The sequence below is a fragment of the Bos indicus x Bos taurus genome, chromosome 22 (assembly GCF_003369695.1).
Source record: "Bos indicus x Bos taurus breed Angus x Brahman F1 hybrid chromosome 22, Bos_hybrid_MaternalHap_v2.0, whole genome shotgun sequence".
In the NCBI taxonomy this organism is placed as follows: domain Eukaryota; kingdom Metazoa; phylum Chordata; class Mammalia; order Artiodactyla; family Bovidae; genus Bos; species Bos indicus x Bos taurus.
The window spans coordinates 2,413,369-2,436,798 of record NC_040097.1 but is presented as its reverse complement, the minus strand read 5'-3'; the positions used below and the strand labels follow the sequence as shown (position 1 = coordinate 2,436,798).

The 23,430-nt window shown below is 60.3% G+C and overlaps 1 protein-coding gene across 2 annotated transcripts in view; it reads right to left on the bottom strand.

Annotated features, from left to right (window-relative positions):
• FBLN2 (fibulin 2) overlaps positions 1-23,430 on the bottom strand; it is a 67,931-nt gene that overhangs the window by 2,873 nt on the left and 41,628 nt on the right. Inside the window, exons 3-17 of one of the 2 annotated variants that reach the window (XM_027522767.1) lie at positions 20,219-20,330; positions 18,674-18,803; positions 17,233-17,413; positions 16,290-16,499; positions 15,598-15,711; positions 14,809-14,910; positions 12,650-12,790; positions 8,336-8,470; positions 6,108-6,245; positions 5,509-5,652; positions 5,266-5,394; positions 4,805-4,930; positions 2,964-3,080; positions 2,175-2,303; positions 159-282 (exon numbers count right to left, since the gene is read on the bottom strand). In XM_027522767.1, coding sequence (XP_027378568.1) covers positions 159-282; positions 2,175-2,303; positions 2,964-3,080; positions 4,805-4,930; positions 5,266-5,394; positions 5,509-5,652; positions 6,108-6,245; positions 8,336-8,470; positions 12,650-12,790; positions 14,809-14,910; positions 15,598-15,711; positions 16,290-16,499; positions 17,233-17,413; positions 18,674-18,803; positions 20,219-20,330 — 2,032 coding nt within the window. The remainder of the gene's footprint in view (positions 1-158; positions 283-2,174; positions 2,304-2,963; positions 3,081-4,804; positions 4,931-5,265; positions 5,395-5,508; positions 5,653-6,107; positions 6,246-8,335; positions 8,471-12,649; positions 12,791-14,808; positions 14,911-15,597; positions 15,712-16,289; positions 16,500-17,232; positions 17,414-18,673; positions 18,804-20,218; positions 20,331-23,430) is intronic. The other variant, XM_027522768.1, reaches the window with a different exon arrangement.

Below are 23,430 nucleotides of genomic sequence, written 5' to 3'. Positions count from 1 at the left end.
CACCATTTATGGTCAGTCAGACCACACCCCGGACAGGGGGCCCGGGAAGACCAGGAGGTGGCGAAGGCAGGCGCACTGGCCACCTGGCCTCTGCCCTGGGCAGCGCGGGACTGGTGCAGGGTGCCCGGGCCCAAGGCTGGGGCAGGGGGACGACTCACGTTTCAGAGACTCGGACGTAGTTCGGAGGGCAGTCGAAGCGCAGGCAGCGGAAGCCACCCTGGATGTTATGGCAGGTCTCAGCCTCGGAGCAGTTGTGGGTGCCCAGCGCGCACTCGTCCAGGTCTGTGGGGAACAGAGGGTGATGGACGGGTTTACGGGGGCCCCGGTCTGGACACCCTCGTCCCAGCACCCCCAGCCCGCCCTGGGGGCCTGGGTCTCGGAGCAGCTGGTCCTGTGGGTGCACAGCTCACACGTCCCCACCTCATCCACTCTGGACAGCAGTCAGGGCCCGGAGCCTCTGCTGTGGGGCTGGCACCGGGGAGGAAGGCTCAGGGGGAGACAATCTGAACGGACACAGGTGTCCAGCCTAAAGCACCTTCAAGAGCCAAAGTCACTGCAGCGTCTGAGCTTTGAGACGCCCCTCTGGGTTCCGCCATCAGGCAGACACGGCCTCAGCCTCCAGAGTGAAACCACGCTCTAGGCACATGAAGTCATCATTCCCACCTGGCTGTTTAGAGCGGGTGGGATCCTCGCCTTTTACAGAATCTAGACTGGTTATTTTTTTTTAATTAAAATTAGTAATAAACTGTGGAAAATTCTGAAAGAGATGGGAATACCAGACCACCTGACCTGCCTCTTGAGAAACCTGTATGCAGGTCAGGAAGCAACAGTTAGAACTGGACATGGAACAACAGACTGGTTCCAAATAGGAAAAGGAGTATGTCAAGGCTGTATATTGTCACCCTGCTTATTTAACTTCTATGCAGAGTACATCATGAGAAACGCTGGGCTGGAAGAGGCACAAGCTGGAATCAAGGTTGCTGGGAGAAATATCAATAACCTCAGATACAGAGATGACCCCACCCTTATGGCAGAAAGTGAAGAAGAACTAAAGAGACTCTTGATGAAAGTGAAAAAGGAGAGTGAAAAAGCTGGCTTAAAGATCAACATGCAGAAAACTAACATCATGGCATCTGGTCCCATCACTTCATGGCAAATAGATGGGAAAACAGTGGAAACAGTGGCTGACTTTTTTTGCGGGGGCAGGGGGGGGGCTCCAAAAATCACTGCAGATGGTGATTGCAGCCATGAAATTAAAAGACGCTTACTCTTTGGAAGGAAAGTTATGACCAACCTAGACAGCATATTGAAAAGAGACATTACTTTGTCAGCAAAGGTCCGTCTAGTCAAGGCTATGGTTTTTCCAGTGGTCACATATGAATGTGAGATTTGGACTCTAAAGAAAGCTGAGCGCTAAAGCATTGATGGTTTTGAACTGTGGTGTTGGAAAAGACTCTTGAGAGTCCCTTGGACTGCAAGGAGATCCAACCAGTCCATCCTAAAGGAGATCAGTCCTAGGGGTTCATTGGAAGGACTGATGTTGAAACTGAAACTCCAGTACTTTGGCCACCTGATGCGAAGAGCTGACTCATTGGAAAAGACCCTGATGCTGGGGAAGATTGCGGGCAGGAAGAGAAGGGGATGACAGAGGACGAGATGGTTGGATGGCATCACCAACTCGATGGAAATGGGTTTGGGTGGACTTTAGGAGTTGGTGATGGTCAGGGAGGCCTGGCATGTTGCGGTTCATGGGGTCACAAAGAGTCAGACACGACTGAGCGACTGAACTGAACTGAATATTAAAACAGTAGTATCAGTAAGAACTCTGCAGCCAGGAAGCCCTGGCCAGCCCTGGGGTTCCTCTTCTGTGGGATCCTCTCTGGGGAGGTCTCCCACCTTCGGGACCGCTCCCCAGGATCCCTGTCCCACTCACAGGACAGGGCCCAGAGTGGAGTCCAAGCCTCCAAGACTCTAAGCTGGGTCAAGCAGCAGAAAAACCGCCACGTTCCTCATCCCAGGCGTGGGTCCCCGGTGAACCTGGCCACCAGCGGCATTGGCCGTTCTGGGCTCACGTGCTCGGTGTCATGGCTCCGGGCACACGGCAGGCTGTGAAAGGCTTCCTGCGCCTGCTCGGGGGCTGCCCAAGGCCCCGCCGGCGCGGACTCCGCACTCACCCTTGCAGGACCTGCCGTTGGCCGTCATGGTGTAGCCGCGCTCCGGGCACGTGCACTGGTAGCTCCCCGGCACATTGATGCAGCGGAAGGTACAGAGGATGCTAGCACCCTGGGCGCACTCGTCAATGTCTGCCAGAGAGAGGGTCAGCCCTCAGGAACCCCCGGTCACCCCGTCCCTGCCCCGGCCAGGGAGCCTGGGGGCCCTTCTCACAGATGAGGACAACGGGACTGAGAGAGGACAGAGCCGCCCGTGGCCACACCGGGCCCACATGCCCGGGCCGCTCCGGGCTTGCTGCGGCCGGCTGAGGGCCCATCAGGTACCAGACGTGGCCTGGATGAGGCACAGCTGACCCCTGACGACACGGGTTTGGACTGCGTGCATCCACATGCATAGGGACCTTTTTCAATAATTACTGTGGGATCCACCCTCGGGCCAGTAACACATGTGGAACCACGGATACAGAGGGCGAGCTGTAAAGTTACACGTGACTCCAGGGGCGGGGAGGCCCTGAGCCCTGCAGGGTTCAAGGTCAACTATGTAACTTAAACCTTCACCCCGCTGAGGTCACGACCATCATCTCTGCTTTGCAGGGAAGGCGCCTGAAGTCAGACTTGGGGAGCCCCTGTCCAGGTGCCAGGAATCCGCACGGCAGGGATGGGACCGCCGCTCCGACGCTGAGGCCTCTGTGTGTCCGGAGCATCCCCTCACCGCGGCGGGGGCTCTCGAGCCTGGCACACGGGGCAGTGCCTCCGGGTGGGGGCCCCGGGCGGGCCAGGGGAGATAGGTACCTGTGCAGGTGTGCCCGTCCTCGGCCAGCTGGTAGCCCTGCCGGCAGTAGCACTGGTAGGAGCCGTAGATGTTGGCGCACTCCTGGCTGCAGCGCTGGGCCTCACACTCGTTCACATCTGCGCACAGACCGGCCGAAGGTCACGGAGGAGCCCGCCCAGACCAGAGCCGGGACCGAGGTCTCGCTCATGTGGAGCCTTCTCTCGAGAGACCATCGGGTCCAGCCTCCGCCTGGGGCTGATGGGGAACCCGAGGTCCAGAAAAAGGCAAGGGGTCAGCCGGGGACATGTGGCGAGGCAGAGGCGGGAGTGGTGGAATGCTGGCCTGCTGCCTGGAGGAGGCACCACAGTGGTGCGTAGATCCCCCGTGGGGAACTAGATGCTGGTCCAATGCAGGTCCATGGCAGCTTGGGCAGGTGGCTCTGAGAATGTCACCTGAGGTGCTGACAGGGACCTGCCCTCAACCCCCTTCACGGGGCTGGGGGAGAAGCAAGAGCCGGTCTGCGGCGGACGGGGAGGGAGCGAGTGGAGGACAGTGAGGGGAGCACTGGCTGGACCCCGAGCTCTGTGCAGGAAGGGACTTGTCTCTCGTTCATCCAGCCGAGACCTGCTGAGCTCTGACAAGCGCCGGGTCTGTGCCCAGCTTGTAGACACGGCCCCAAACAAGACAGACAAACACCCCCACCCTCTGGAGCTGATGAGGTACAGAGCAGCTGAGGGTGGCCCTGTGCATGAGCATGGGGTGCTGGGGTATGAGCAGGGTGAGCCGCCGTGGGGTGGGGCTGACATCGCACACGCCCTTGGGGCCGCCGCCTGACCCGTGACGCTCACGGCCTCTCCGCACACACCGCTTTCACACGGAATGACTAAAGGCACTAACGAATGCATAAGTGCCTGGTCTCCTCTACCAGGCTCCGAGGCCACGCTGGTTCCTACCTCGCGTCTACCGTGCAGCCCGAGAAGTGGGCGAGGTAGGGACGAGGGGTGGGTGAAGGCAGAATGGCCCGGCCCCAGAGCTCTGTGCCCACCTGGCCCGGCGGAGGGGCTCAATGGTGACGGGAGCACCAGTGACTGAACGGCAGCCACAGGGTCTGTCTGGGGAGCCCATCCGAGTGCCGTGCGACGGAGCCAAGCCTGGCGACGCTCCGCTGCCCCTGGGCTGGACTTGTCCCAGGGAGGCCGGCTCTTTAGCCAGGCCAGGCAATCAGACGGAGGGGCCTGGCCTGCCTGCGGGTCTCAGCAAACTCACCTCCCCAGTAGGGAAGGAAGGAGGACACCTCTGGGGAAGGTGCCGGGAGAGACGGCGCCAGCTAGGGGAGGCTGGAGACCCCACAACCCCTTCACCCCCTCGACCCCTCCCCCTGCACTGAGCAGCCTGGGACCTCCGCCTCCCCTACCCCAGTCCCAGCAGACCTGGGACAGCCCCTCACAGGTCCTCTCTGTCAGCCCCGGGGCACCCCGTAGCGTGTTCTTTTAAGTTTAAACCTACCAGGAACATGTAAAACCCAGCAGGATTTATGCGTGATAAATATCTGGGATGCTGGGATCTGGAAAACCGTGACTGGTCCGCTTGCACAGCACATGGCCGGGTGGCATCAGTGGGGTGCTGCGGGGCCGCGGGCCTGTCTCCTGTCTCGCTCACTTGGCTCCCTCCCCAGACCCCAGGGCACCGCAGTGGTGACCGGGACCAGAGCCTACCAAGGGGCAGAAGCTGGGCTGCCAGCCCTGCACACGGGGAAACTCCCACCTCTGGGCGTGCAGACAGCACAGCCGGCCCCCGCTCTGAGACGGGGGTTCCTGCAGGAAGCGGCGGGCAGCCGAGGGTGGGTGGGGGGCCGCCATACCTTCACAGTGCTTGCCGTCGGCCGCCAGCAGGAAGCCGGAGGCGCAGGAACAGCGGTAGGAGCCCAGCGTGTTCTCGCACGTGTGCTGGCAGAGACGTGTGGGTGACGTCCAGCACTCGTTCACATCTGCAGGCGGCAGGTGCGGGGGCTCAGGAGGGCAGAGGGGCCTGGATGCCAGCCCCCACCCCAACCCCGGGCAGAGGAGGGACCCAGGGACCCAAAGGAGCGAGGGGGAGGAAGGATCAGAGCAGGAAGCAGCCGGGGCACTGTAGGGAGACGGAGGGACGCACGGACAGACACAGCCGAAAAGCAAGAAACGAGGGCAACAGGAACCGTGAGGGGAGCCTCAGCTGGGCAGACACGCCCAGAGAGGGCCAGGCAGGTGGTCAGAGCAAGGCTGGCTGGGGCCTGGGGCAGGCGGGCACTGCTGGGGGCACGTCCCAGCCACCAGCCCCACCTACCAATGCAGGTGCGGCCGAAGGCGTCCCGCTGGAAGCCAGGCTTGCAGTCGCAGCGGTAGGAGCCGGGGAGGTTGTGGCACACCTGGCCCTCGCCGCAGCGGTGCACACCCGTCTCACACTCGTTCACGTCTGCAGGGGGAGGCCAGCAGGGCACGCTGAGGCCCGAGCTCTACCCCCTGCAGAAGCTGCCACGCCCAGGGCCCCCAGGAGGGCGGAGGCTGTGGGGGGAGCGGCAGGCCTCACCCACACACTTGGTCCCGTCCTGGCTGGCGTGGTAGCCGCGCCCACAGATCACCGGATTCCGCTGGCACGTGTAGGAGCCCACCGTGTTGATGCAGCTGAAGCCGGGCCGACACGGCTCGGAGAGAGATGTGCACTCATTGATGTCTGTGGAGGGGGTGCAGGTGACAGGGAGCCGGGTGCAGCCCCTCCTGGGGCCCCAGGCCAGCCCAGGTCAGGGCCGGAAGGTCAGACCCCCCCAGTGCCTGTGTCCCAGGACCCAAGGGTGTTCCCTCCCAGAAGCTGGGCACTGTTGACCAGGTCAAAACAGATGTGATGCACCTTCATCCAGCCCAGTCCCACAGATGGGGGAAACAGACTAGAGAAGAAGCAACTCAGCCATGATCAGACAGCTCAGGGTAATGGGAGCTTCTGTCTGCAAAGGCCTCCGGGGCCCAGGCACTGACATTGACAGGGAACACGGAGGCTGGGGGAGGGAAGGGCAGCCACCCAGGCCGCCCCGATCTCTAAAGCCCTCAGAGCCCATTCCCCCAAGCACCCTCCCTGAAGACCACACCCCCCCCACCCCGGGCCACAGACACAGCCGGGCAGACCCCGCTCACCCACGCAGTTGCCCTCGGGGTCCTGCAGGAAGCCTTCCAGGCAGCGCTGCCGAGCCTGGCAGTAAAAGGAGCCCTTGGTGTTGTGGCACACGGCGCCCGCCTGGCAGTTGTGCGTGCCCAGCTCACACTCGTCCACATCTGCCACAGAGACAGGGCCGGGGGTCAGCGGCTGGCGGGCACGCACCCGCACACCCCTGCCACAACCTTGATGTTACAAAGGTCTCCTGCATTGTGGGGCACCGCCGTGGCCCGTGCAGCAGTGATGGTGATGTCACCCCTCTCACTGCCGCGCACTCTGAGATGTACGTCTTTACTCAGTGCGCGTGGGAACCCAGGGCCGGGGCCAAGACGAGCCCCCTCCCGCATGGGGGAAGCTGAGGCACAGGCACAGTTCAGCGCTGCTCCTGGGCCACTGGGCTTGGAGCTTCCAAGGATGGAGCCGCCAGACCTGCGTGTCTCCACTGTCCCCACCTGCCATGCGGCCCCAGCGGGTCACGGCCCACCCCCGCCCCGCCCCATCCCGCCCCCGCTGCCAGACCCACAGTTTACAAAGTGCCGGCCTGTGTCCCCCCAACCCCGCAACAGGCACGTCGGGCTCTTTCCCCAGATGAGGAAGCCGAGGACAGAGTCAAAAGGCGACACGCGGGGCTCGTGGGACGGCCGAGACTTCATCAGCCTCCTGACGGCCAGGCCCACCTCGTGTGTCTGTCTGTTGTCCATCCGTCCACCCCCTCTGGTTTCCACAGCAGTCCTGTCTCTAGGGGGCCCATGCTGGGTTCGAGGACCCCCTCCAACGACCCCCAGAAGCCTGAGGACACAGCCTCTGCCTGGCCACTCTGGTCTAAGGAGGATGCCCTGGGAGCAGACGGCCAGGGGTGCTGGGTGTCCAGGGAGCCAGGACCGCTCCCCAGGGGTCAGGGTTCTCTAAAGGGGGCTCGCCATTGGTGTGCGTGTGCCCTGGGCGTGCGTGGGTGTACACAGGTGTGCAATAAGGGGTCTGGGCTCCTCTCCTCTCAGCTCATTTCACCCCTGCTCTGAGCCCAGCTCAGGGCCTGGCACAGAGTGTGTTCAGCCACTTCCCTGAGCTGATGCCCAACCTCAGAGTTGGTTCCCATCAAAATTTTCTGAGCTTGCAACAATGGAGCACTGCTCTGGGTCTCACCTCCTGGGTGACATTCTTCTGGACATTTAAATAAACTGTCACCGATCATGCGTGAAACAGACTCCCAAGCCCTTGCCTGCCTGGGCCTGCCAACCCAGCAGCCTCCTTGCACTGGCAGTGTGCCGCCAGCCAAGACTGCCCTCTGCTCCTTGCACCAAGGCCCCCTCCTCCCCTCTCCCCTAAGGGCTGGCACCCTTCCCAGGGGCTCTACATTCTGTAGGTCCCTGCCTCGGCATCACCCCCACAGGGGGCTGGCCTCTTTGAACCCCCAACTAAAGCAAAACCCAGCCTTAGCCCTGCCATCCTGGTGTGCCTGTGAGCCCCTGCCTCCCTGGTCAACAGACCAGACAGAGAAACACGCCCCCGCAGCACCCCCACCACCCAGAACCCTGCCGGGCCCATAAACGAAGCCGGGGAAGCAGCTGTTGAAATGGCTCAGCAGAACTTCTCTCTTCTGAGGTTAGAATCTTCTGGTTAAAAAGGACAGAAACGACCCTTCTGTGGGAACGGAGGCATGAAAAGACTAACATGACCCAGACACGTTTACCTCGCCCCTCCCCCCCGCCACCAGTTTGGAGGCCACCTCTGCCCCCAAACACCATCGTCTGTGGGGTCTCTTAACGGGCCAGAAACCCTGGAGCTTGGAACTTTCTTGAGGGAGCAAGCTCTGAGCGGCCCGTGGGGGAGCCGGGGGGGGGGGGGGCGGCGAGAAGGGTGAGGGGGTGGAGCGGAGCTTGGCGAGGGGCTGGGCGGAGCAGGGTGAGGGGGCGGGGGCAGGGTGAGGGGTGGGGCAGAGCAGGGTAAGGGGTGAGGGCAGGGTGAGGGGGCGGGGCGCGAGGCGAAGGGGCGGGACAGGGTGAAGGGTGGGGCGGAGCATGGTGAGGGGCGGGGCAGAGCAGGGTAAGGGGCGGGGCAGAGCAAGCTAAGGGGTTGGGGCAGGGCAGGGTAAGTGGGCGGGGCTGGACGTGTGAGGGGCGGGGTGAGGGGAGGGGCGGGGCAGGGTGAGGGGGCGGGGCGGCGGGGCAGGGTGAGGGGCGGGGCAGGGCCTGCAGCCAGCCCTCCTCACCTGTACACTCGCCATCCTCGAGCCTGTAGCCCGGCTCGCAGGTCAGAGCCTTGTAGCAGTGGAAGGAGCCCACCGTGTTCACGCAGTGCTCGCGGCGGCTGCACGTGTGCAGGTCTGTCACGCACTCGTTGATGTCTGCGGGGAGGGCCAGGCCGTCAGGGGCTGCGGGGTGGTCCTGGGGACGGCAGCAGCCAACCAGTCCCGCCCTCAAGGTGCTCGCCTGCCAGACAGCAGCAGGCTCTGTGCCACCACCCATTCAACAAAGATTTATGGAGCACTTGCCTGGTGCCAGCAGCACTGTGCTTGGCCCCAGGGCACCGGTGAACTAGACAGACAGGAGCCCTGCCATGGGGCACACTCAGAAGAGGATGCCCCACAGACAGACCTAAGAGGGAGGGTGGTCTGGAGTCTTATGGAAGAAACAGTGGGATGGAGGAGACCAGGAGTATGGGGCACGAAGGGTCATCAGGGCAGAGGGCACTTGAGCAATCATCTGAAGAGACCCAGGACGAGCCAAACACACATCCCAGGCAGAGGGGGCAGGTTCAGGGTAGGGTCCAGATGGTGTGGTGTGGGAAGAGGTGATCAGGAGACGCGGGGGGAGGCGGGAGCCATCGAGGGTTCCAGCAGAGGAGGAGAGTGGACTGACTTGTTTGTAACAGGGGCCCCTGGTGGAGAGTGAACACTCCAGGAATGAGAGGTTCATAGAATAGGAGATGAAGGGGCTGAGGCTGCCATCCACGGAGGTGAGGAGACGCAGTCACGTTCTGAAAACAATGTGAAAGTCAAAGCAACAGATCTATGATGAATGAGATGAAGGAGAGAAGAAAAAAGAAGCCAAGGGGTCTTGCCAAAGCTTCTTGGCCAAGCAGCTGGGCAGCTGAGGATGGGGCCAGCTGAGGGGAGCAGGCTCACAGAGGAAGGCTGGGAGCCCTGGAGGTGACACTGAGTTTGAGGGTCAAGGGCCAGCCGGGGTCCTGCCTTGGAGTTCACAGAACGGGTCTTAGTGAAGCTGGGACTGGTGGATGCTAAGGTCAGCTCGGGGACAGGACAGGCACAGAAGAGGCCTAGGACGGACGCCTGGTGGGAGCAGGCAGTGGGGAGACGCCCGTAAAGGAGGGAGAAGCAGCCCCGGGGGGGGCGGCCGAGGGGACTCAGAGCGGTGATCAACGCAGACGTCCCACAGGCGGGAGCTAAGCACGCGCGGAGGACAGCGCCTGCCGACCCCACCCGGCCGCGGAGACGCAGCAGTCCTTGCTGATTCCTTCATTCCCTGGACACACCTCAACCAGCACCTATTCTGTGCTGAGCCCAGGTGGCCTAGCCGCGTGGGGGCCCCCCGAGCTGGCAGGGGAGAGGGGACAGGCGGGTGGAGACACTGGGGAGGAAGGCGGCACGGTCTCAGAAGCACCACCTGCTCGGGGGCTGGAATGTCAGGGTTGCTCTGGGGGACACTGAGATCAGAGCTGATCCTACAAGCAGGACGGGGACAAGGTGGAGAGGAGGGGTACCGGGCTGTGGGGCATGTGTGTGTTAGTCACTCGGCCGTGTCTGACTCTGCGACCCCATAGACTGTAGCCCACCAGGCTCCTCGGTCCATGGGATTGTCCAGGCCAGAATACTGCAGTGGGTAGCCTTTCCCGTCTCCAGGGGATCTTCCTGACTCAGGGATCGAAACCATGTCTCCTGCATCGCCGGTGGATTCTTTATTTTCTGAGCCACCAGAAAAAAAATGCTCCCAAAGTCCCAGGTGAGCCGACTGGTGTATAAGCCGAGCCAAGCCTGGTTGGTGGGGATGAGGGAGAAGAAAAGGGGATTCTGGACCCACAGTTTCCAAGAAAGGCTTGGCTCTGCGAGATAGAGACTTCTGATTTACAGGCTGGACTGACACTTTCTCAGGACCCCAGAAATGTCGTGGGTCAGGAGCTCCCCCGTCCCAAGTCCCCACCCTGCTCCGGAGCCTGGGAGGAAGCATGCTGAGGGACGACAGCAGACGCCACTGACTGCACGGCTCACTAGGGATCCGGTGATTTAGAGAAGGGGCCCCCAACCACACTGGTCTGCGGGCTGTTAGAAGCCAGGCCACGCAGCAGAAGGTGCGCCATAGGCAAGCGGGCACCACTCCGCTGCCGTTCCCCATCACTCGCGTTACCGCCCGAGCCGTCCCCCTCCTCCCCGTGGAAACCCTGTCTCCACAAAGCCAGTCCCTGGTGCGGAAAAGGGTGCAGACCGCTGGCTTAGAGGAAATGCCCTTCCATGACCCTGAACACTCCTTCCCAGCTAAGGAAGTAGGTCTCACTGAGGGGATGTGACCGGACCAAAGTCCCACGGCCTGCACGTGGCAACAAGAACAGAGCCTGGAGTGCCCAGCCCTCTCCTCACCCCCGCAGAGTGGGCCGCAGAGCCAAGACTCCCATCTTCCCAAAGCCCGGCCCACCTGGAACACTCTTCCCCAGGGCCCGCGCCAGTCCTCAAAGGACAGGGCACAACAGGCCAACAGAAAAGCACAGGGGTGCCCCCACAGAGGTCACCAGCCTGTCTAAAGTCCTCTGGACTCGGCACCACTCAGTCCTGTCCCACTCTGGCTTACATACCTCCAGTGATGGGGAGCTCACTACCTATACAGGCTGCCTCAGTATAACACATTTGTTGAATCATTAGTATGACATCAAACTCTAGCAAGTTGTTTACACAGACTCATCTAAGCAGCACAGTGACCCTTGGAGGTGGATGCTGTTTCTCTTTTCACAGGTGAAGAAACTTGAGTCTTAGAGAGATTAAACGACTGGTCCTGGATCCTACAAGTAGAAAGTGGCAGAGCCAGGGCTTGAACCCTGGCCGTCTGGCCGCAGAGACCACACTCCTCACCCAGGCACCCATCTCCCGTCTCACCAGCCGAGGTTAACAGAACACGCCTGGAGCTTACAAACGCACCACAGAAGACACGTTTGTGGACAGACAAGTGATGCAAAGAATGAGTGAGTGCTCATGGACGAGATGAACATGTGCGTGGAACAAGGATGAAGAGGAGACCGGGGTCCAGGCAGGATGACATGGAGGGAAAGACTGAACGAACGACCATAAACCTTGCTGAATGGAGGCACCTCTGTTCTTTAATCCCAAAACCCGTTTTCCAGCCCCCCGGCAACCCCTTTGAGAACAAAGTCATCTGTCCAGACCACCAGGAAAACGTGCATACCACATCCTGGGAGGGCGCTGGCAGGCCCCGCGGACCATCCTCCCAGACACACACACAGACACGACCCAGACGGGAGGAGCTGCCGACAAGCAGGCTCCGCAGGGCTCATGTTGTGCCCACGACCGGGGACCGGGGGGCAAACATGTCTGCAGTGGCCACACAGCTGCCCAGCGGTGGTGGGTGAGGCAAAGGACATGCCCAAGGTGGGCATGGTCCTCAAGCACAGAGACAACAGGCGGGGGCGTCTGGGCGCAAGCCGTTCCCACCTCCATGTGCTTCCTGCCGCGGCTCTTCCTCCCCGCGTGCCCTCCTCATCTCCGGCGTCCCTGCCGTCCCTGGAGACCCGTGCCAATGCCGCCTTCTCCAGGGAGGGTGTCCAGACGCCGCCGGCTGGAACGGCCTCCCCCTCGGCCTGTGCCCCTGCCATAGCATTTCCCAGTCTGCCCCATGCCCCGCTACCCTGGGTCCCTCTCTGGTCAGGTCCATGATGTTTCCTCCGAGAAAACCTCAGATGCCCCCCTCCAGCCATGGAAGACCAGCTGCCCAGGCAGCCATGGCTCAGGGTCACACAGCAAATGAACACCCAGCTGGGGTATACAACCCTGGACCATCCGGACCCCAGCTCCATCCATTTGCCTTGGAAGGGACTTTGGCCCCACTGAAGTACAACCTCAGCAGCTGAGGTCACATGCTCACTGTGCCTGGCATTCTGGGTATGCCACGCACATGTCACATAATCACCAAAGGGGGAGCAGTGCTCTGAGCACCCCCTTCTCACAGATGAAACAGAGGCCCAAGAGGAAGCTCAAGACCTGGCGGTCCTGCTCTGAAGCCCGGCCTCCCTGCCCCCAAGCCCCACACATCCTGTCCTGCTGCCCACGCGTCTCAATGCCCCCTCTTCAGTGAGCAGCCAGGTCACGCCTCGGTTCCAGCTCTGACTCAGGCCCATCCCTGGGGAGAGCGGCTTCCCCGGGGGTCAGTGGAGAAGCAGGGCAGGACATGGAGCGTGGTGGCCGTGCTGAGGGCTCACATGCAAAGGTCGGGCCCTTTGGCACGTGGCTGCGGCAGCGTGGAGCAGAGCGGGGGGCGTGGCGGTGGGCGGGGCTCAGGCTTACCCACGCATTTCCTGTGCATGTTGAGGATAAAGCCCTCAGCACAGAGCACTGTGTGGTTGACACAGTAGAAGGATCCCAAGGTGTTCACACAGAACTGTCGCCGGTTACAATCGTGAGTGCCAAGCAGGCACTCGTCTTGGTCTAGTGATAAGTCGCAGGAGGAGAAACAGAAGGGCCGTTAGAGAGGTGTGGCCTCCAGTGACAGATGGGAAACTGAGGCCCAGAGGGGCAGGGAGCTGCCCGGGGCCTCTCGGCCCATCCATCAGCGGTCCCTCTGGGCTTTGGGCCCAAGTCTGAGTTTGTGCGGTCAAAAGATGAGGGAGCAGAAGCTCTGGTAAGGACAGGTGGCCAGGTGAAGCTCAGAGAGGGCAGACAGCCTGCCTGGGGTAACACAGCGGGCGGGACGAGAGGCTGTCCCCCACCCATGCTCCGGAGACACTCCAGCTCCACAGGCGGCCAGGGGAGGCACAGATGCTGGGGGCTGTAAATCTGAGCGCGTAGGGGGCCAGGCTGGGGACACCCACAGGAGCAGGGGCCAAGGGGGCTCCGTGGGCACTGCTGAGCCTGTGCTCTGTCCAAAGGGGAAGCGGGGCTGCAGGCTCGGATATTATAACGATCCGAGAAAAACCTGAAATCTGGACACTTGAAAATGATTCTTGAGCCGTCACTGTTGGTCACCTGGTGGATGATTTTAAACAGGATGGAGCCCAGCAGGACTCCCCTGCAGGGCAGACTGCACCCACGGAACACCCTCGCATGCACCCCCTGACCTGGACACCACAGCCTTCACCGCTGGGGGCCCTGCAGAGAGAAGCGGGGGCCTGGAGGAGCAGGGACATGGGCCCAGGAAAGACACAGGTCCCGGAAGACGGGGAGCAGAGCCAGTTTGGTCCCCACCATCTGAGAGAAAGGCTTTCCAGGCACCGCCGTGCTGTGCACCCTGGGCAAGTCTCCTGCCCTTGCTGAGCATAAGGATGGTTTCCGCCTACACCAGAACGGTCTCGGGCAAGCGGCCGGAGGCAGGTTTTGGCTGCTGACAGGGATGGGGGTCTTTCCCAGACAGACGTAACCCCCCAGGACCCCCACCAGCGTCATGGCTCCTGAACGTGAACTAAAGCATCTCCGACACCATTGGCTCGCTCTGCGCCCACACCACCTCCAGACACGGAGGGGCTCCAGGTGATGCTCGCTGTGGGCACCATGCCCTGATGACCCCGCCTCACAGAGGGCGGGCCCGGCCCGCAGGGCAGACCCCTCCCCTGGGACGAGACCCAGACTGAGCGGGCTCACAGGTGAGAAAGGGACGCGCTTCCAGACCCTTTCCAGCCCCTTTGTGAAGGCAGCGTCACCGACACCCACACCCCTCCGTGGTTTCTGAGAGCAGGCCCCCAACCTGGGCCACCCCCGCCCCGGCCTGGCTCCCCAAGGCAGCCAGCGGAGGGCACTGCCTGCTGTCCTGGCTTCACCCATGGCTGGAACAGGGGCTGTGAGCGAGAGGAGGCGTGTTAGGCGCTCAGTCGTGTCCAACTCTTTGCGACCCCAGGGACTGTAGCCGGCCAGGCGCCTCTGCCCATGGGGATTCTCCAGGCAAGAATACTGGAGTGGGTTGCCGTGCTTTCTACAGGGGATCTTTCCGACCCAGCGATCAAACCCAAGTCTCTTGCGTTGCAGGCAGTTTCTTTACCGTCTGAGCCACCAGCAGGGCTAACAGAAAGGTCCCACCGAGATACGAACTCGGATTGCTGGATTCAGAGTCTGGAGTGCTCACCATTACAGGGCAAGGCGGTCACAAGCCAAGACAGGCCACTCACGCGGGGTGACCCTCAGGGACAGAGGCGGTCAGAGCGGGGCCCAGGGGGGCCTCGGGCCCCTCCCCACACCTACTGGGTCGGATCTCTGGGGCCAGGTGGCAATCATAGGATCGGCGTGTTCCCAGGCCCCCAGGGCACCGGCTGCACACTCAGGTTTGGGAAGGCCCGCTCCAGGGGGTGCCGGGGCTACACGCACCCCTGGCATGTGGTGAGGCAGCGGTCTCAGCCGCTCCCCGTGCCACCAGCGGTCGCGGCAGCCGCGCCTGCTCCCCGCTCTCTGCACAGCGGGGCCCAGCCCTGGACCGCCTCCCCCGTGCCGGCCCGCTCAGGTAGGCGGCGGGGACTCACCTTCACATGAGACGCCGTCCGCCATGATGGCGTAGCCGGGGAAGCAGGAGCACATGGCCGTGTCCCCGACGACCCTACAGACTTGCTTGCAGGGCCCGTTGTCTGCCAGGAGAGTGGGCGCGTTAGCCGCTCAGTCGGGTCTGACTCTTCGCGACCCCACGGACTGCGGCCCCACCAGGCTCCTCTGTCCCTGGGATTCTCCAGGCAAGGCTACCGGAGTGCGTTGCCGTGCCCTCCTCCAGGGGATCTTCCCGACCCAGGGACTGAGCCCGGCTCTCCTGTGCTGCAGAGACTCCTTACTGTCTTCCAGGAGACCAGCCGGCCCAGCACCCCCGGCTCCAGCCTACATGCGGAGGGGCCGGGAGCCGGGGAACCCCAGTCCCGACCCTTTCCACAAGGTCTCCCTCCCTGCTCAATCCCTGCTGGGGTCTGGGCTCTGCCACCATCACCCACCCCTCCCTCAAGTACCAGGGATGCCGGGGAGAAGGAGATGGGGAGGGAGGAGGGGAGGATGCAGAGAACTTCCCGTGTGTCGCTGAATCCAGGCTGTACGGTGCCTGGGCAGGCGGGGATTCTACACCCTCGGTTTTACAGAAACTGAGCCTAAAGGCAGCTGACGGGCCGTCCAGGGGCCACACACGCTCGTCCCAGGCCACGTCCCCCAGCTCACCTCTCACAGCGCAGACAGAGAGTTCAGCCAACCTCCCCGAGCAGAAGCACCCCTTGGCAGGGCCACCTTGCTCATGCCCAGCCCCGGAGGGCTCCCCGCCTGCCCGCGCCCGGGTTTACCTTGGCAGGTGTTGGGCTGCGGCACGGGCAGCGCGATGGTGTTGGGGGCCACCTGGGCAGACTCGGGCCTCTGTGCAGACTCTTCGGCGGCCTCTGGCTTGGGGGGGGCGCCTTCTGTCACAGACAGGGCAGACAAGCGAGGGGGTCTCAGTCTGCAGTCAACCTCAGGCCCTTACAGGTGTCACTCGGGGCACTCAAGTGGGGATGGGTCATTTCACACACACCCCCTGCACCCCCAATCCCAAGGCAGAGGAAACGGAGGCTCAGGGAGGAACACATTTCAGGCAAGATCCATCTCGCAGCTAATCAGAGTTGGGGGCAGGGAGGGGAAAGGGTCTCTAGACTCAGATGACTCTACCCTGGAAGCTGGCAGGGAGAAAGTCCTCCTGGACAGGGTGCTGGGGCCTGACCTCCACGGGCCCAGGGCTGGGGACATAGTTTGGGGACATGGAGGCCTCCTCTATGGACCAGGTCCTGGCCCTGAGCTTGAATCCAGCTCGGGGTGCTGGGGCTCCCCTGTAGATGGAGCTCCAGGAGGGAGCCATCTGCCTGGGCTCACAAACCGATCGCTCGGGACCCCTGGCAACTGTGGGTTCCTACCTGTGCATGGCGGAAGGGGCAGGACTAACCCCCATCCCAGGACCACCACGCCCTGCTGGCAGGGCCAGCCCCGCCCCCACCACCGGCCTCACCTGGGCGGCAGGTGCGGCCGTCATCCTGCAGCGAGAAGCCGGGGAAGCAGGCGCAGCGGTAGGAGCCCACGGTGTTGATGCACAGGTGCTGGCACAGCTCCCCCGGCAGGAGCAGGCACTCGTCCTGGTCGTCGCCCGGCAGGCTGTTGGGCAGCTCAGTCTCCGTGCCCAGCGACAGGGCCTCCCGGCTCGCTAACTCTGCCTCTGAAACTGGGGCGGGGGTCCATGCTCGTGATGAGAGCCAGGCTGGCCCCAACGAGTGGCTGAGACCACACCACAGGCCCTCAGGAAATCTGATCAGGTCCTCCCCAGAACATTCAATGTGCTCAGCTGAGACAGCATGATGTAGGATGGAGGGGCGGGTGGACGGAGGGGTGGATGGATGGAGGGGTGGGTGGACGGATGGATGGATGAATGGATGGAGGGGTGGGTGGGTGGATGTGATGGATGGAGGGGTGGGTGGGTGGGCAGATGGATGGGTAGGTGGATGAGCAGGTAGATGAACAGGCTGATGGCGAGGTCAGTGTTTGGCTCAGTGGATGGATGGAGGGGTGGGTGGATGAGAGGATGAGGGAATGAGTGGTAGAAAGATGGACCAGGATTGGCGGGGGCTGGTTGAAACGGATGAGTGGATGGGGAGGAAGAAGTATGGATGTATAGGTGAAAAAGCAAATTGGAGGGTGGGTGGGCAGAGAGCAGAGGGAGATGAGTGGTTCGCAGTTGTGCAGAATGGATGGTTACATAGAAAAGCAAATGAGACCACCATCTTGAAAATAATAGGAGTCTATCATCGGAAGCCGCAGAACTCTGTCCAGACCGGACCTTGGGAAGGTGACCAAGGTCCCCACAGAAGGCCAGAGGGCACCAGCCCTGTCTAGAAGCCACAGCAGCTGTCCCCTGTCACCCACTAGCCCCCACGCCTGGCTTGGGGAGCAGCACCCACCTCTCCGTGGTACGGCCTCAGGCTCTGGAGGCCGGCGGACCTCAGGCACAATGAGGGGGTCTTCGCCCTCACAGCAGGAGAGCATGACGTGGTTGCAGGGGTAGCCAAGGTTGGGGTTGGACTCGCACGACTGGCCCTCAGCCCGCACGCGGAGCCCCAGGCCGCAGCAGTCACAGCATTGCTGGAGAGAAACGGATGGTCGCTGCCCAGCCCACAGGCCTTCCCCACCTGCCTTCCACACGGCCTGAGGGCCCATGGGGCTCACTCCAGGCCCCCAGGCTCAGAGGAGGGGCTGATTTCACCCTTCTCTTGTTTCTTCTGCCCAGGACGTGCTATCCAGGGACAGACGTGCCACCTGTCCCCACGTCCTGTGTCTGGCTCAGCTAGTGCAAGTGTTTTTGAATAATTCATAAATGACTTCTTATGAAAAGAACTACAAGTTAACCCCTGTCCACGCCCATTAACTGCCCCCATATTTGCCAGAAGACTCCAATTCTATTCTGGCTGCCTGAAAGACAGCACTTCCCGTGGCCCCTTGAAGTTAGAGATAGGAGTCGCTGGGTAAAGCTTTCAGGAGAGCTCCTAACTGGGGTTAACTCAACTTGAAAACACATCTTTTTACATTCCTACTTCCTCCTTTCTGGAACAGATGTGATGGCTGGAGCTCTAGCAGCTATCCTGTGTCATGAGGTGACCTTAAAGTTGGAAACTACAAGCTAAAAAAGATCAAGCAGAAATACAGAAGCTTAGGTGCTCAAAGATATTTTTAGATTCACTGTGCCAGCCTGCCTGCCTCCAAAATCAAAGCCTTTAATTTGTTTAAACTACTGTGGCAGACGGATTGCAATAAAAGCCCCGGTTGTTCACTCTTCACTGTCTCCTGTCTTCGCAGTGTGATAGTGCTGATTCTCCATTGAAAGAGAGGGTTCGTTTCCCAGTCTCTTGATTGTGCCTCATGACTCGCTTCAGCCAACAGGAGGAGACAGAATTGATGGGGTGGTCTTCTGGCCACAAAAGGCCTCGCACACCTCTGCTTCCTGTGTTGGAGACCTGCCCAGCCACTACCTGAACAAGCCCAAGCTAGCCCGCTGGACAGTGGGACCACACAGAGCAGAGAAACATTGTCCCAAGTGACGGCCATCCTAGATCTAGCCAGCAAAGCCACTGGCTTAGAGCAGCCACACACGGACCAGAGAAGAAAAAGAAAGCCCTGTGAGGGCAGGGGGTCTCGTGTGAGCCATTTCTGTGTTGTTAACACACGACACAGGGCCCGACACACACTGGTGTTCCGTCCATATTCCCGAATGAATGGGTCCAAGTGTAACTGGCGTGTCTCCTATGTAGGTGCAGGGCCGCCCCCAGGAGTGAGCCCCACAGCCTGCCCGCTCCCTCTGCCCTCAAGGACTTGCAGGCTCGGGCCGCGCGCCCCCGGGCAGCTTGCCTTGTACAGGGAGACGCCGCAGGTGTCGCTGTCCTCGTCCCCGCAGGCCTCGCCCTCCTTGGCGCCCAACACGCCGGCCATGCAGCTCTTCTCCTTCAAGTAGGACACACAGCACTGCTTCTGGGCCGTCCTGCAACAGAGCCGCGCCTCAGCCCCACCGAGCACCCCGTCCTCCAGGGACCCCGCTTTCCCAGCGGAGGACGCTCGGCTCAGGGAAGGAAAGCCCCGCCGAGCTCCACCGCGGGCGGGGTCCCTGCTGGCACCGGGGCAGCAGCCAGACGGCACGTCCCCACCGAGCGAGATGAGCTCTGTTCTCAGCCTAACCAGGATGACTCAGGCCTGGGCCCCACAGGGCTCCGGGCTCGGCGTCCCTGACCAGTGGGGGTCAGGGTCCCTGGTCCTGCCTCTAGTAACCATAGGCGTGAGAGAGCCGACAGACCAGAACCCAAGACGGGGGGGTGAAAAGTCAGGCTTCAGCCTCACTAGAGGAAGGCCGTGTCCCAGCAAGGGCCACCCGGTGACAGAAATGGCTACCTATGAAGTAGTGAGGTTCCCATCACAGGAGGGATACAAGCAAGCACTAGACTGCTAGGTTCACGACTCATGAATACTGCACGCCCTAACTCCTAGGCAGCCCGAAAGCCAAGGGATGAGGCTAGAATTTGCATATTTCTAACAGAGGGCTTTCCAGGTGGCTCAGTGGTTAAAGTACCCGCCTGCCAATGCAAGAGAGGTAAGAGACCCGGGTTCGACCCCTGGGTCGGGGAAATCCCCTGGAGGAGGGCATGGCAACCCACTCCAGTATTCTTGCCTGGAGAATCCCATGGACAGAGAAGCGAGATGGGCTACTATAGTCCGTGGGGTCACACACAGTGGGACACGACTGAGCGGCTCAGCACGCAGCAGAGGCATGGTGGGTGGACAGCAGGGAAGTGCGTGTGTTAGAAGAGTAGGCAGATTCTTTACCATCTGAGCCACTGGGACAGTAGGAAGCACGGGATCTAACACAGCCCAATGTCCAACGAGCTGTGTGGCTTGGGGTGAACCATACGCCCTCTCTGAACCTTATGTAGAAAGAGGAGCAGGCTGGATGAGATGGTGCGTCCCAGGAATAGAGGGGGTGTATGTCTGAGAGGACGTCCCCTGGGCCTGGCACAGGGAGGGCGTGGGTAAAAAGCTTCCTTTGCTGAGAACAGCGTCAGAAGGAGCGATCAAGGCTCAGAGCCGAGCAGGGCCCAGAGCAGCACCTGGTCAGAGAAGCAGCCAGCTGTTCCCGGCTGCCGGCGCGTCCGTCACCCGCTCCCAGCTGCCCACTTCTGACTGGTCAGCCGCTTAGTCTGCACGCTGGGCTGGCTGTCAGGGCCAGTCGGGAGCTCCCATACCTGGAGAGCACCCGCGGGCACCTGACGTGTGCATCGGGCTCCCGGGGCAGCGCAGGGTCCGGGGCTGGGGACACGGGGTGGGCACCTGACGTGTGCAGCGGGCTCCCGGGGCAGCGCGGGGTCCGGGGCTGGGGACACGGGACGCGGAGCCGGCTCCGCCTACCTGCATGCGTCACCCTCGGCGCCGCTCTCGGGGATGTCCAGACACTCGTCGCTGTCGATGGCCCACTGCTGCCCGGCCGCGCAGCACGTCTCGATCAGGTCCTTCGTGGACACTGTGGGCAGCAACGCAGGCAGAGTCAGTGCCTGGAGGGGGTCCGCGGTGCCCAGGCGTGCAGGCCCGGCAGGTACGGAGGCTGCCGGCGCCTGGCCAGATCCCCGTCCATCGCTGGGCAGCGGCCTCGCCCACCTGCTGCCGACCACGCGGGCTGCTAGCCCGCAGCTCGCAGGCACGACCGTCTCTGCAGAGCTGCCTGGGCGGGCAAGTCCAGCCGGGGGGAGCCAGCCAGGCGGGGTTCACGGACCCACTCCATCTCCAAGGGGACAGCCCAGTGGGACCGGAGTATCATCAGCTCCTTCCCCGGTCCCCTCCCTGGGCAGTTTCACCGAACGAACCACAAAGTGCCCAAGAACCTCCGACCCAGACTCTGCCTCTGAGGGACCAGATAAGACACCAACACATGAGCAGTGGCATCATCATCGGGGAAAGTTCTTGGGAAGGACGGGTGTGATGACTGGAGGGCGGGAGGAGCTGGGGCTTGGGAGAAGGTCTTAAAGGCACGGACCACAGGTTAAAACATGGATGCCTTTTCCTACCTCAGAATTAACATTCTCTGAATAACCAAGAACTCCGTGGACAAATACAGCAGACTGTTGACAGGTTAGGAGGTGTTTTTGGAGCATCTATACTGACAAAGAGTTGTTACTGAGAAATACAGTAACCTCCTAGAAATAAACATGAAAAAAATCAACCCCCAAAATAGAGTATCTGTGAAACCAGAAAAATGGGAAACAGTGATGAATGCCAGGCACAGGCGGGAGCCCTGGTGCCCTGGGCGCGGGAGAGGTGACCGCAGCAGCCAGTCCGGGTGGAGACCTGGCCCCTCGGACACAGGCGCATTGGCGTCCCGGGCCCAGCGGTCCTGCTCCCGGTGTCTACGGCAGGACAGTCATCATCGCACGGACCCACATTCCAGCAGCTCAAGGACGTTCACTTCAGTGAGGCTTATGCCAGTGGTGAGGAGGCAGCCGGAGTGCTCATCACTGCGGGAGTCGTGGACGGAACGTGGGGACGTCCTCCACGGAGGGCCCCACGGCCGTCAGAAGCAGCAGGCGAGATGTCTGCACAACACTGAACCTGGACACAAACACGCACGGCAACCAGCAGCAGCAGGGATCAGAGCACTGGGTGGGAACGGCACTGAGAAGGCTGCGTGCAAATCACAAGTGTACACGTGCAGGAACCCAGAAAAGCAAAAAAGCAATCCAGACAGACTGAGGAAAACCACTGCCTAGGCTGAGACGGAGGGAGAGGTGGCCCTGGGGAAAGAGGATCAGTTCAGTTCAGGCGCTCAGTCGTGTCCAACGCTTTGCGACCCCGTGGACTGCAGCACGCCAGGCCTCCCTGTCCATCCCCAACTCCCAGAGCTTGCTCAAACTCATCTTCATCGAGTCGGTAATAAACAGGAATAAATAAATAAAACGAGAGAGTCCTGCTAAGATGATAAGGAACCAGGAAATGAGGGAGGTAATTGATGCAACCATTTGCCTCCGCAGTCTGAAAACAAATGACATTCAAAGACGAAGCCTAACTTGGACGCCTATGTACGTGCTGAGGGGCAGCAAAGCTTCACAGAATAACGTCGTACCTGGGTCCACAACTCGGGGCTGCCGTGCACAGTCATCTCTCTTCCCTGAAGACTCAGAGCCCTGCTCTGTTATGCAGACCCACAGCTGCACAGCTGCCAAAGCCTATGAGGACCTCTAAATGTCCTTGAGCAGTTCACAGAACCCAGCAGCGCTGAGGAAGAAAGGCATCAGGACACATCAGCAGCCTGCAAGGTTCTGGCAACGGAGAGCTCACCAAGAACCATCTGCGTCATTGGCGTAGTGTGCATTTCAAGTCACCGAGCTTTCCTGAGTTTCAATTTCCCTTCTGAAAGCAGGGGCAGTAGGCTTTGACATCAACCTGAAGGCTGTTCTGAGGCACCAGGAGGCGTGCAAAACATTCCTGAAAATCAGTGTCTACCAAAACGAGTAACAAACATCACGCCCAGTGGTGAAACAGCAGACAGTGCCCCACTGCAGGCAGAAAAGTATCCACTCATCCTCCTGTTTAACGCTGTCTGAGAGATGCCAGCAGACACAATAAAGCAAGAAAAAGAAAAGAGGCGGCAGAAACATTAGAAAAGAAGACATGACTGTCGTTCCCTGCAGATGTTATGGTTTCATTTCTCTACAAAGTCCAAAGGAATCAATGTTGACACAGTACGAAAACGAATGCTAATTATTATTATTTGGTAGAAAAATTCAACACATACAAAGTAGTGGCTTTACCATACACCAGCAACAATTAAATAGAAAAGGTAAAAGAAAAGAAGTTCCATACTAAAAAGAAACCTGGAAATAAATCTATGGTAAATACACTAAATCTATGTGAAGAAAAAAATCGGCTAATAGGTAAGAGCCAGCTCATTGGAAAAGACCTTGATTGAAGGCCAAAGGAGAAGGGGGGCAGCAGAGGATGAGACGGCTGGATAGCATCACCAACTCAACGGACATGAATTTGAGAAAATTCCAGGAGACAGTGGGGGACAGAGGAGCCTGGCGTGCTATAGTCCAGGGGGTCGCAAAGAGTCGGACACGACTTAGTGACTGAACAACCACCATAGATATAACCATACACTTTGTTAGAAATGTACAATATGTATTTAGATGAGAAGGTTAAATACCTTAAAGATGTCCATTTTCCTTTACTTAATCTACAGCTTCAGTGGAATCCCCGAGGTCCAAAACAGCTCGTCATGAAATTTATCAAGTTGATTCTAAAATTCACCGCAAAGAGGATATGTCTTAAGAATACCCAAGAAAATCCATGAAAAGAAATAAAGAGGAGCACACCTTAAAGTTTTAATAATTAAAAAGACAAAGAGATGAATGCAACAAAATAAAATTCAGAAACAGAACTACGTGTACGTGGGTATTTAGTATACGATAAAGGTGGCATTCATACCCAGTGGGGAAAGGACTGAATATCTGGTGTTGGTATCTACCCCACATCACACACAAAAATAAATTCCACATCTATAAGGGCAGTATTAGAAGAAAACCTAAGGAAATAACTTTAGGATAAAGAGAGGCTTCTTCAGAAATAAA